Source organism: Malus sylvestris, chromosome 1, assembly GCF_916048215.2.
Source record: "Malus sylvestris chromosome 1, drMalSylv7.2, whole genome shotgun sequence".
Lineage (NCBI taxonomy): Eukaryota > Viridiplantae > Streptophyta > Magnoliopsida > Rosales > Rosaceae > Malus > Malus sylvestris.
The window spans coordinates 8,516,496-8,530,383 of record NC_062260.1 but is presented as its reverse complement, the minus strand read 5'-3'; the positions used below and the strand labels follow the sequence as shown (position 1 = coordinate 8,530,383).

Sequence of the window (13,888 nt, the reverse complement as noted above, 5' to 3'; positions counted from 1 at the left end):
TTCAGTTTGTATAAACAGCACTGTCGCCGTAGAATCAGCCGATCGTGAAGCACCTTCAGTTTGGATAAACAGCACTGCGTCAAGGTCGACTGGTTATCTATCCAAGTCTCGGTCGATAAAGACTTTCGGGTCTTTATTGGCAGCATCTCATTAGCCTTTTCAGCGAGATGAGGTGTTACAGTTTACTAGGGCTTGGCACATTGAACGCCTAGTTGTTTTATGATTAGATACTCACAAGTTGGATTTAGAGTTCGGCATTCTGACGGTCAAACCACATTTACAATTAAAACGTTCATCTGCTTTGAATACTTGTGTCCATATAGTCTGGCGTCGATTCGGCGTGCTTATACTCTTACAAATATAATCACCATGACCAAATCCGACGCCAACGAATTGTGAACTTTGTAGAACTAGCAGCCTTGTCTTCAAGCTTTAGAACCCAAAAGTCAAGACGTGTTCCTTCCTCGGCCGCAGTCGCAAGATCGAAAAGTCAAATGCGCGCTCAACACAATATCAACACATTTTACTCCTCGGTCGAGCTCAGCCAAACAGTTAGCACGCCCCGCATCAACCGAAAGACATAGTTAGCTCATTAGTTATTCGGCCTACGCGCTACATAGGCTTGGTAGTTTTTAGGGTCAACACATGTAAACTCTTACATAAATGAAAACTTCTCTACCTTCATGAATGTAGCCCAACTTAAGGTGAACTGCTTATGCCTTGTGTTTGTTTTCTTATCCCTTATTTCTTTGCCAACTATCTTCACTAGGTGACCGAAGCAATCTTACAAAGATCACTCCTTAACACTTTACGTTGATTCGAAGTTAACTTTTACCTAGAAAAACTTGTGTAGGGCTTTGCTTGCCATTGGATTTTGCTGAGTGGCACTACAATCCAATCAAAACTCGCCACGTGGCAAGTCTTAAATATTATCTTTTATTATTTTTCTTTAATATTTAAAACTCCCATAATTATATTTCCTATTAATTGATATACACCATAAGATTAATTTAAGATTTCATTTTTACTCTGATCTCCTCTGTCTCCCCTTTTTCTTCCTAAATTCTCTCTCTGCCGGCTTTTTCCCCACTCTATGCCTTTCCTTCCTTCATAAGAATAATGGGAAAAAAAAAACTATCTTCTCCATCTATAATGAAATAAAAATATGATATATATATATATATATATATATATTCTAACACTGACTTGATGTTTAACAAAATTTGTCTGTTCCTTTTTTTCATTTTTTTTCCTCTTCTCATTCTCTCTTATTTTTCTTCCCCAGTTTTCTCTGCCGTGTGCATTCTTTCCCCCCCCCCCCCTCTTTATTTCCTTTCTTCATAAGAATATGGGGCAAAAACAAAGTCATCTTCTCCAACAACTCGTCATGTTTTATATAACTCTGAATTGTAATTTGCGTATTTATGTTTCTCCTATAAAGGATTAGAATATTTTGTAGCAAACTCTAAAAACAATCTTGTAGACTCACTCCATACTATCGAGTTGATCTTTTCACAATTTATTGGTTATCCTTCACTTTATTTTGGTTGAAGTACAACTATTTTGGTTGATTATCCATCTTTAACATGATGGTAGAAGTGGGAGAGAGAAGAAATTGAAGACTCCTACGGCAAAACATAAACATACCAGAGGGAAAATTTGGGAAGAAAAAGAGGGGAGGGGGAGAAGAAAAAATAGACATCAAATTAATCTCATGTTGTATATTAATTAGTAGGAAAAATAATTATGAGAATTTTAAATATAAAATAATGATAAAAGGCAATATTTAAGACTTGCCAAGTGGCAAGTTTTGATTCGAATGTAGTGCCACTCAGCAAAATCTAATAGCAAGTAAAGCCCCACACAAGTTTTTCTCCAACTTAAGGTGAACTGCTTATGCCTTGTGTTTGTTTCCTTATCCCTTATTTCTCTGCCGACTATCTTCACTAGGTGATCGAAGCAACCTTGCAAAGATCACTACTTAACACTTTACGTTGATTCAAAGTTAACTTTTACCTAAAAAAATATTTCATTTAAAGGAAGATGACAAAGTAAAAATAAAAGGTTAGTGGTGATAGAAAATATTAAAGTACAATTTTGCCTCGTCTATTTGAGTGATAAATACGAGACAATTAAATGAGCAACATACCACGTTAGCTATAATGGTACCATTTTGTCATTTGAGTAAACTGTCGGTTTACCCCCTGAACTTTCACCTCACTTTCGATTTCCCCCCTGAACTTTTCCATTGGAAAATTAAGGACTCAAACTAATTTTTTTAGCCAATTTGCCCCCTACCGTTAGTTTTTCATATATTCCATCCATATTTCCGTTAAGTGAGACCATGTGCACAACATGTGAGGGTAGTTAAGTTATTTCACTCTTAAAAATGATTAAAAAACTGAAAATAATAAAAAAAGCAAAATTTTCCCTCTATTTTTTCCCGCTAATTCCTATCCTCGATTTTATTTTTCCCTCTCATTCCTATGCATGAGAAATGACATATGGTGTTATTGTCTACCATTTTTATTTTCTCTAACAAATTAATAATTTGACAAATGCTAATGGTGCTATTGTCTCCAAAGCAGTGCATTAATATAAGAAACCCTAGTCTTTTTTATGGACATGTTTCTTATATTAATGCACTGCTTTGGAGACAATAACACTATGAGCATTTGTCAAATTATTAATTTGTTAGAGAAAATAAAAATGGTAGTACATGCTTCAAAAAAAAGATTAACTTAGCTACTTATGAAGACAATAACACCATATGTTATTTCTCATGCATAGGAATGAGAGGGAAAATTAAAATTGAGGATAGGAATTAGCGGGAAAAAATAGAGGGAAAATTATTATTATTATTTATTTTCAGTTTTTAATCATTTTTAAATTGAAATGACTTAACTATCCTCACATGTTATGCACATGGTCTCACTTAACGGAAATATGGATGTAATATATGAAAAACTAACGGTAGGGGGCAAATTGGCTAAAAAAATTAGTTTGAGTCCTTAATTTTCCAATAGAAAAGTTCAGGGGGGAAATCGAAAGTGAGGTGAAAGTTCAGGGGGTAAACCGACAGTTTACCCTTTGTCATTTTGTATACGCATACAATTTAAGATGCTTTTAGTAGTTTGGAACCAATCATTGATAAAAATTATTTTAAAAGTACTTTATAACAAATAAAAACGGTTTTGGTCAAAATGTTTTGGAACCAATCATTTATCTTTTAGTTGAGTGGTAATCAAGTCTTTTTGCATCACTTTTTTCTTGAATAATGAAATACAATAAATTCAATTTAATTCATAAAATTTAAAATCAATTCAATCATCCTCAATTTATGTGTTGATTTATTTATTTATTTTTCTTTTGACAATATGTGTTGATTTATTCATTTCAGTAAATTTCTCATTTCCTTCGTTCCGCTCCCCCCCCCCCTCTCTCTCTCTCTCTCTCGCTCTCTCTCAACTCAACCTTCATTTTGTTCATGCTCCACTTCCGAACAAAACCCTAAGAATTCAACACATACACACACACAGCGACGCGGTGAACAACTCAGTTGTCAATGGCATGCGAATCGTTGACTTGAATCGGAGAGAGAGGATCTGAGTCGTCGGCGATATAATTTAGATTGTGTATTGACTCGGTCTGATGGGTGCTGCGGGCTCCAAACTCGAGAAGGCTCTCGGCGACCAGTTTCCGGAAGGCGAGCGATATTTCGGACTCGAGAATTTCGGCAATACTTGCTATTGTAACAGCGTTTTGCAGGTTTCTCTTCCGCATCCTTCAAATTCAATCGTTTTATTAGTAAAATTTAAAATTAGGGTTTTGATTTTATAGAAGTTGTGTAATATTTGTTGTAGAACGAGAATTACGTGAAGCATACGCAAATTTTGAGCTGTGGTTGTTTCGAAATTGAGTAATGGCGCAAGTTAAGTAAATCGGATTGGATATTGTAGTTCAGCTTGGAGAGTTGCCCAATTAGGTGTCGTTTTGTGGCTGTTTATGTTCGTTTAGCTTTGACTTGTTAGCTAGTTTAGCAAGTGCTTGGTTTGGGGTTGAGATTGTTGTAGCATTCTTTAGTAACATTAACCGTCTGCTTCCCAATGTTATCATCAATTTCACAATGCGAGCATTTTCTGTTTTTCTATTCAGTTTTCCGGTGGTGCTGAAAATTTTATTTCTGGGTTCCGGGTGAACTTGTTGAAATGCTAGTGCATCGTGCAATAACCAGCTTCTATTTTGTTTGTCTGAATGGATGAGCACTGGGTGGAATGCCTTTTAGACACTGATATATTTCCAATTTACTGCAATTGGGATTCTTTGTCTTGAAACTGAATATTTTATAAATGAAACCGCGTACCTTTTGAGGAAGATGATGTACTGGGAGTGACGGTGGACACGTGGTAGAGATGGAAATCTTGAAGTCTGATGTTTGGTTGGGTATGCGACCGGATTTTTGAAGTGCGGGTTCTGGTGGTTGTTGAAGTGGCGAGGGAGTTTCTGGTTGTTTAAGTGGCGAGTGACATTCTGGTGATGAATGTGGTGGTGATTGCGTGTCTTGTGAGGTGGCAGTTTGGTCGAGTTCTGGGGCTTCTTGTGGAAGGTCTCGTGGTACAGTATCAGGTGCAGTCATTGGTGGGGGTGTAGGTGGTGTGGCCATGGTGATGGTTTGGTTAGTGATGTTGGTGTGAGGCTGATCAGACTCTGTGAGTTGTGGTGTGGGAAGGACTGCCTCATCTTAGTGGTGATGAGTTGTTTGATTTTGAAAAGCAGAGGTATTTTCATAGGGGATAGCCGTCAAAAATGCACCCTATAACCCTTTTGACCTAGAGGATAGCCGATAAAAATGCAACTGCGTGCTCGCGATATTCCAACTAAATATGCCTATTTTACAATTGGATTCTATGAAACATTATTTAAAGTATAAATCAATGCTTTAAATCCTATTTAGATTGTTGGAAACCATTTTTTCTCAAGTAATCATCACCTGCTTATCCTTTTTTTTTTTTAACGCAGGCACTTTATTTTTGTGTTCCATTTCGTGAGCAGTTGCTAGAATATTATTCCAGCAACAAAAGTGCTGGGGATGCAGAAGAAAATCTGTTGACATGCTTGGCGGATTTGTTTACACAGGTAACAACTATACTAGATACATATGGCATTTGTACCTTTATCTAATCAGCAAAGGTGGGATTTGCCATATCAGGGCTGCTCTCCATTTGTTTTTGAACTATTTTTTTTGTTACCTCCTTTCCTTTTCTGGGATGTTACTGTAACTGTATGGCCCTCCCTACTCTGCTGTTCTGCCATGTTTTTGTTATTGGAAAGATTTATCGTTTGCCAAATACATGAAGGTGTATCATGGGAATAACAGATTTTTCTTTCCCGTGTGTCATTATCAAATCCTTTTATCTCATATACACGAATGAAGATTGAAGCCAGGAGTACATATGGCTCTTGAATATTGTGCAACAAAGTCTCCAAAGATGTATTGCTAGTTTCTAATTGGTGTTCATGCCATGGAACATATTTCCTTGCCCATTGTTTTAGTCATGGTGCTGGGATCAACAGTTGGTTATTCATTTGTTGTAGATAAGTTCACAAAAGAAGAAAACGGGTGTCATTGCTCCAAAGCGTTTTGTACAAAGATTGAAGAAACAAAATGAGCTTTTCCGTAGCTATATGCACCAGGTATGTCTTTCCTCCTAACAACGAAATGTGTTCTTCTCCTGTGGCATGCAACTTCCTAGAAATTTATATCTGAAACATTGATAATTTTTTTATTTAATAATTGTAAAATAGTATTAATAAGGATATTGATTAGAAAAAATAGCGTTATTATCTATTGAAGGCTTGAGCACAAGCCTTGTGAGATAGGCCCTAATAGTATATCCAGAGTGATGGCTGCCCTTTGGAAGTTAAACGTATGTAATTTAACCTTCTTATCCTCGTAAGTTTTGAAGTGGTTGTGTAGAATTGAATTGTGATGAAAATTAAATGAAAGAATTGTAAATCGTTGTGTACAGCAGAGCTGGAACTCTTTGTAAAGGCTAAACTTTTGCGACAATCAGAAAATAGTTGAAAACTCGCAGTTTTGAAGTCTTATAATTGTTGGAGTTTGCTCACGACCTTTTTTTAAATGTTGTTGACATGGATGGCCAAATTTTGCATCTGGGGTTTTTACAGAAGTTTCTTTATAATGTGCAAGGTTTGTGAATGTAGTTGTAAATGCCTTTTCTATTATGCAAATTTATATATGTTATGTTCCTCCTGGTCGTTGTTACAATGGTCTCAAAATCTTTCTTTGAATAGTTGAACAGAATGTTACTTACATATTTCCTGACTTGTTACTAAAATATTTTCAGTTCTTATTTAATTATTACACAAAAATGATGTTACATAAGTGTAAATGTTTTCTATCTTTTTCATTCTGGTTTTGTAGGATGCTCATGAATTCTTAAACTTTTTGTTAAATGAACTTGTGGACATACTGGAGAAAGAAGCCCAAGCTGCAAAAAGTGATCAAGAAACTTCTTCACCTCCTGAAAAAATGGGAAATGGTCCGAAGAATGTTCAGGCCAATGGTACTCATAAAGATCCCTTAGTTACCTGGGTGCACAAAAATTTTCAGGTGATCTAGCTCTTAAAAGTCATATAAATATACCAGTTTCCTTGTGTTTAATTTTTAAGTTTATGTGATAAGATCACCACGTTCCTTTCATTTGCATGCATGTATTTATACTTTGTTGAATTGCTTGCTCGTTTTTGTATAAGACATTTTGCCGAGATTCTGTGTCATCTGTAATCGATGAATTAAGGGACACTTTGGAAGCGGTCCGTAGTCAACTCACCTCTTCTGTAGTCAACTCAAACTTTAGACCAAAACCTTATGTGTTCTAATTTTTTTATTCAAGTCCTCAACTCTTAGGACACCATGCCATTTGTCTTTTTTCATTTCAAAACTGTTTTTGATATCATTTGAAGCAATTTAATCTAGCAAAATTTGTTTTGAAAAATATCTAACAAAGCAATTTAAAGCAATTTAATTCCACAATTTAAGGGGATTTAAAGTCCCACATTTTGTGGCATGTAAAAAGCCTCCCAAGAGCCAAAAATGTTAGAAGCAATGTATAGTTGCATTTTAAAAGAATGTATCCATCCATAGATTTCATACATATATAATATGGGTACAATTCCAATAATCATGGGTACATATAATGAATTAATATACCCATGTTAGTATGGGTAGATTCTGAATGATCGATCAAAAGGCTTATGGATACATAACCTACAAATGAAAAAAATATTGTACCCATTACATAGTACTCTGAATCTGTGTGTTTTGTATATATACAATTGGTTGTTTTCCAAATGAGTAGTGCATGAAGAACATTGAGAGAGGGCAAAGGAGAGAGAGATGAATACCCAGCTTTGAATAACAGTTGTTTTTCAACAAAGAAATTTGAAAATAAATTAGTTATTTATTTGAATTTAAAATTACAATTTTTAAGTTATAAAATAAAATAACTGACATGAAAATACTTATGTGTACAAAATCCAGGGACTTTGATAAAAAAAAAACTGAAAACTAAGGCTTCAATCATAGAGCATTGGTAACTAAGGACCGAAACCTAATTTTTCCTTGAATTAACCATGTTACCAGGTTGCACACTTTATCTTTACTGCTCCTTTGTCTTATTAAAACAATCAGTAGGGTATCTTTACCTTTACCTTTACCAGTTTGCAAATGCCTTATCTATTCCACAAATTTATAAATGTGATGTTCCTCCTGGTAAATTTATATAAGCACAATGGTATCTATGGTAATGCTTAATGCTGTGGCCGATGTTTATCTGCTTAGTAACTCATTACCTTTGTATTTTACATTGTCATACAATAACCGAAATATTGCTCCATGATTCTGCTGCTAAGAATCTCATAATATTCCATGGCTATTTGAGTCAGGGTATACTCACCAATGAAACAAGGTGTTTACGGTGTGAGACAGTGACTGCAAGAGATGAAACATTTTTTGACTTGAGCCTGGATATTGAACAGAACAGTTCAATAACGAGCTGTTTGAAAAACTTCAGTTCCACAGAGACATTAAATGCCGAGGACAAATTTTTTTGCGACAAGTGCTGCAGGTGGATCTCCTCTCTCAAATTTTCTTCATATTCTTTCTTTTGTTAATATATGATTCACACTTTTCTGTTTTCATCAATGTTTTAGAAGGCTCGCCTAAGGGCGCCTAGGCGTCCTCTGAGGCTGGGCATGAGGGTTGCTGCCTCTGTTTTGAGGAAGTGGGCGGAAGGTGTCCCCAAAGCTGCCTAGGCGCGCCTTAGGGTTTTTTTTTTTTTTTTCAAACTCCCAAACCCAAATTTTGGGTAGGTTTTAAAATGCCTCATATACCTCTTCCTTGCACTATAGTGTCTTTGCCTTTTTTGTCTGATTTTTTTTTTTTTTAATATAATGGATGTGTGTGTTGTCTGCGTGCATTGTTATATGTGTGTTCATTGTGTTTTTCATCCTCTATATTTTATATATATATATATATATATATATAATATGTATATGTATGTGTATATATTTATAATATATGTGTGCTCAGGGTGATTATTGATTAATAATCTTCTTATTTTTAATATAATATATGCGTGCGCTTAGTGTGTATATTAAAAAATTTAGGTCCCGTAAGGCTTCGTCTCATGCCTAGGCCGGGCTATCCCTCGTACACCTCGCTCACATCTCACACTTTTAATACATTGGTTTTCATTGATAAACTGGGGATGGGTTATTACCATAGTACCATTGTGGTTATGCTGGTTTACATAAAGCTCTAAGCATATACTCTAGATAATGTTCTGTAATTTCAAGAGTATTTTGGAAATCAATATCACTCACTACGAAAATTTGAGGTTAACTGTCCATTCTCAAAAGAACAAAACTAAGCAATTGGTAATTCCTAAAATAATAGGGGTCGGTTGCCATGCGTGCATGTATGATAAAATTGGGGGGAAAACTGTTACTTCCATTATTTATATAGTAAGGATTCCCTTGGCCAGCCTGATAGCGGACAAGTTATGCTTTTCATGATATGCAGCTTGCAAGAAGCGCAGAAGAGGATGAAGATAAAAAAGCCGCCTCACATCCTTGTCATCCATCTTAAACGGTTTAAGTACATCGAGCAGCTAGGCCGTTACAAGAAGCTATCTTACCGGGTTGTATTCCCGCTAGAGCTGAAGCTGAGTAACACAGTTGAGGATGTAGAATCTGAGTACTCTCTATTTGCGGTGGTTGTCCATGTTGGTAGTGGGCCAAACCATGGACATTATGTTAGCCTTGTGAAAAGCCATAACCACTGGCTATTTTTTGATGACGAGAATGTGGAGATGATTGATGAGTCTGCTGTGCAAACTTTCTTTGGGTCGGCACAGGAGTATTCGAGTAATACAGATCATGGATACATCTTGTTCTATGAGAGCCTCGGCACCAGTAACAAGAGTTAAGACAACGGCTCGGGATTTAAGATGGTTGGGTATTTCTAATCATTTGGACCTTTACGCTTCTGTTTTTTTGTTTACCATCTCTCTTTTCTTCTTTTTCTTCCCTTTTCAACCTGTGGCCAGAGCTGTCGAGATGATGATATGGGTTGTGAAAAATGTATACTTAGGCGGTTCGCGTGTACAGCGGATGGTGGAAGCACACCATTCTTTTTTTCCTTTCTTTTTCTTTTTAACAATAAGGAAAAGAGTAGTGTATATGGTGAGAAATTTCAGACAGTATTCGTCACGGTTGAGAACATTAAACACTAGAAATGCCATGAAATCGGAATTTGCTCATCGCCATTTTCTCCTGGTGTACATTTCTTCTTTTTCACGGGTTCAATTGTGCAGGTGTTTTGTTATTGTAGTTTATAGCTTAGTACTTGGTTCTCTTTGCTGTTGGTCGATGAATTGATTTTGACCTGAATCCGATGTTACAGGATATGGCTGTGCAATTTGAATTCGTTAATCAGTTTATGATCTAAATCCGATAATCAAATTTGATTTCGACCTGAATCCGATGTAACAGGATATGGCTTTGCAAATTTCAATTTGTTAATTGGTCTTATGATCTGAATCCAGTAATTAGTCTATATATCATTTTCTATTGTATGTATAATTTACTGAACTATAATAAGAACAGAGGGGGTGCGGCAATAGTCGAGAAAAAGAGAGAGATGTGTAATTATGAGGGTTGTGTTATTCTACCTCATTGTGCCTTTATTTATAGTAATAGGGAAGGTTTAGTCTTTACCCTAATAAGATTACAACTCTAATAGGATAATATCTAACCCTAGAGAACATTCTAAGATATTCCTAGATATATTAAGATTTACACAATCACATTCCTAATGTAATAGGACTGCAACCATTTTCCCTTGAGTGTGTGAATACTCAAACAAATGGCGCATTAGGTCTTCAACGATGAAGTAAGTACAATCGATGAAGTCATCGGCATAATGAGCGAATGCGAATTTCAAATCAACGAAAGCATGCATAAAAGGTAAAACTCACAAAACCTCGCTATGGTGAAACCCAAGGTGGGATACAAACCCATAGACTAAGGAGAAAAGTGAGAAGTTGCATTGAGTCAAAACTAAACGTCTTCTGGACACAAGTAGAAGAGCTCACAGTGGTATGATCAGCCCAGGATAGGTGCCTCGTCCAAACCTAGTTAGGTAGCAAAAACCCAGTGCGAAAAAATGCTCCTAATCATAGGGAAAAAGAGTAGGTTAAAATCAAGGGAGTATACTTCTAGATATTCCTCCTGAGTTTGACAAAACTTCCAAATGAGAACTATAAGCATTGCATATGAATAGTTAGGCATACCAATTCCTCGGACAAGCTTCTGGAAGGTTGACTTCAGCAGTGACGTCGTGTAGAGGTCGGCAAGGTTGTCTGGGATCGGCTTGCATGACTTCAATCTCTTGATGCTTTGCTGATGTGAATGTAGACGCAATATGTCTTGGCGTTGACTTCGTTGATGTATTATGTCTCGGTCAGGTTGATACATGTGGCATAGTTTTCATGGATCGTCGTTAGGACTCAACGATAGATGAAAACAACAAGTACTTCGAATATGCTCAACATGAGCTCTTAATCGTGTCTCAAGTGTGGCGTAGTGAAGTAAGGTGAGTTTTGGAACAATTCAAAGATTTAGCAACTAAGGTCATATCATGGACCTCCAAGATATTGCGATATCCCTAACGGTAAAGACATAACCATTTGGGGATGTGCCTTGTGCGAGTTTGATAAGTAACCAGCGTCAGCATAACAAACAAGGCAAGCATCATTCCGAGGATCAAAGGGGTCAAATCCGCTCGGGATGCATTGGGATTAGCCCAAATCCGTAGTACCCTTCAGGGTAGCAGAAAAACATCTTTAATACCAATTCAGCGGTTGCGAGTAGGCGCGATGCTGCATCCTTACCAATAGATTAACAACGAAGAAGATGTCCTATCTAATGCAATGAGCTAGGTACAACAAAGCACAAAGTTGAACTCAGATATGGAACTTCATATTCCATAACCTCTTCAAGGGTCTCATTTGCATATAGCTTATGGAAGATCATAAGTATACTCAAAGGTAACGCTTTCGGGGTGTAGCTCGACTAGTAGACCAAAGTACCGTCAGAACAACGCTTGAACTTCAGGTCAAGGTATAAAAAAGTTATCCCAAGATCCGTCATCTCAAATTCCATCTTCAGGTGCGAGGCAAGTTTCTCAAGCTCTTCTACTGTCTTAGTGAGATCCATGTCGTGAACATAAATTGTAACTCTAGCAATTCGGAATAAGGCTTCATAGTTTAACACGCAAGGACGTAATTCATATCCCTGACTGATCAAATAATCACTTAGACATGTATACCACATCCGTCGAATTGCTTCAATCTGTAGGTGAACGCCTTCAAACGAGTTAAGAGTGTGTTCCGTGGTTTAGAACTATTTGAACCAGTCCATGTAATTCTTCGAGAACTTACATATAAATCTTCATAGCAATATCCCCATGGAGAAACACTAACCACATTTCATAATGCTGTTGTCAATCATAGGGCGTTTGAGAGAAACCTTGTGTTGTAAGGCGTGCATCATATCGCACTATTTCATTTATCTCAGTACCTTGGGCAATGTAGGAATGATAAGTCCAAACACACTTTGGTAAGGAATTTAATCTGGATTGTAATTTCGATTGTCCAATCAGTTATACGTTGTCACTAATCAACAGAACACGGTTCGATATCATCGCTTTTCATTTATGTCGGTAGCTACCATATAAGTGAAAACATCATCATTGATAATCTCAGTCCAATTCCATTATCTCATCCAAACTAGTATACTGGACTAAGAACTTTATTAATCTTATGAGATGAAAATGATTTGAGACAGCGATCGAGTATGGATTCATTGTGTGTCGTGACTTTCCTCTTCTAAGGAAGTGAATCCTATGAACCGAGTGATCTGTCACGCTTCAAGCCGAGACATATTGATTGGTTATCCGCTTGTGTATCGAACCCTCCAACAAGGGCAGCCAAACCGTCCAATAGAAGCGGCACACCCTTCGGGGATGTTGACTCAACATCCGTTAAGTATGTCTATCATTGCAAGCATGTTTGTAGTTGGTATATGATCTCGTCATTTTAGCTAGATCAGAGAAATGCGTCTGGAGAAACATTCAGAAAGCTAGAATTCATCGCACTTGTGCGGTACGGGGATCGAGATGAGACATAGTGGGCAACGTCCACACAGATTTGCATCGTTCTACAGGAACGTTGACGTTCTTATCTCCCCCTAACGGCAAAAAGACTATCTCATTGAAGTGACAATCCGAAAATGAGTGGTAATGAGATCGCATGCAAGGCCTCTAAAGAGCTAGTATGAAGGAAAATCATGATCGACAAAGATTCTCTTCCTTATGTGAGGACCTATATTGGTACGTTGCGGTGGCGCAACTTGGCACATGGAATGCAAACCCAAAACGTGTAAATTGAAGCACCAAGTTCATACCTAGCAACAAACTGTAATGTCAAAAATGGTTGGGTGGCAATGGGCCTCAAGGCAGACCAACATAGCTACATACAAGATTGCATAACACTAGGTAGAATCCGAAAGCTTGGTGTGTTTACCAATGTTCAGGCAATTAATGAAATTGCGCTTTATGATTGCTCTGCGAGCCTATATTAGGGTGAATATGGGAATTCAATGTCTAATTACAATCCCAAAAGAAATGCAATATTTATCGAAACATCTTCGATATAAACTCTCTGGCATTATCCAATCTTCTAGAATTTATGGGATAAGTAGGGTGGCGAACCCTTAAAATTGGTCAGGCGGTTTAGTAGCAATGTGTGGAAAAACATGTGATCAGTTTGTCGATTCATCAGCCAAAACCATAAGTATTTATATGGTCTGCATTTTGGTTAGATTAGTCCACATATATTCTATCCACTGTGAAAAGAGGGTCGTTTCATATCTTTGCTAGGGATGATTTAGAAATCAACTTCCTAACGAGTATGCTTAGGAAAGTGTACTTTTAGGCACAAGATCCTTACTTCAGGTAAAAAGATGCGATGTGGCATCATTGTTCGACCTAAGTGTCCCAAAAGGTCGTTTCAAGACAAGTAAACTGCTCAATCACCAAGTTCTAGGCCGGCCACATGTGGCGTGTTCCCAGTTGGGAGGCAGCCCATTGGCCCTAAAATAAAGCTTCAGGCTCATTTTTGGAGGGGTACAAAGATATTCTACTCTATTTTCCATCAGTGGTTTCATTCATGATCATTGTCATCTCGAATATCATTAAAACTCAACGACATTCTTTCAGAACGGGGAGAATATAAGGTCTTTA

General features: G+C 37.0%; 1 protein-coding gene across 1 annotated transcript; it reads left to right on the top strand.

Annotated features, from left to right (window-relative positions):
* The first annotated feature begins 3,407 nt into the window (after window positions 1-3,407).
* On the top strand, window positions 3,408-9,851 carry LOC126626847 (ubiquitin carboxyl-terminal hydrolase 4). The gene is made up of 6 exons (XM_050296251.1): window positions 3,408-3,768; window positions 5,020-5,136; window positions 5,596-5,694; window positions 6,446-6,634; window positions 7,969-8,150; window positions 9,107-9,851. Exons 1-6 carry the CDS (start codon window positions 3,652-3,654, stop codon window positions 9,510-9,512), a joined length of 1,110 nt encoding a protein of 369 aa, XP_050152208.1. The 5' UTR covers window positions 3,408-3,651; the 3' UTR covers window positions 9,513-9,851.
* The last annotated feature ends 4,037 nt before the right edge of the window (window positions 9,852-13,888 follow it).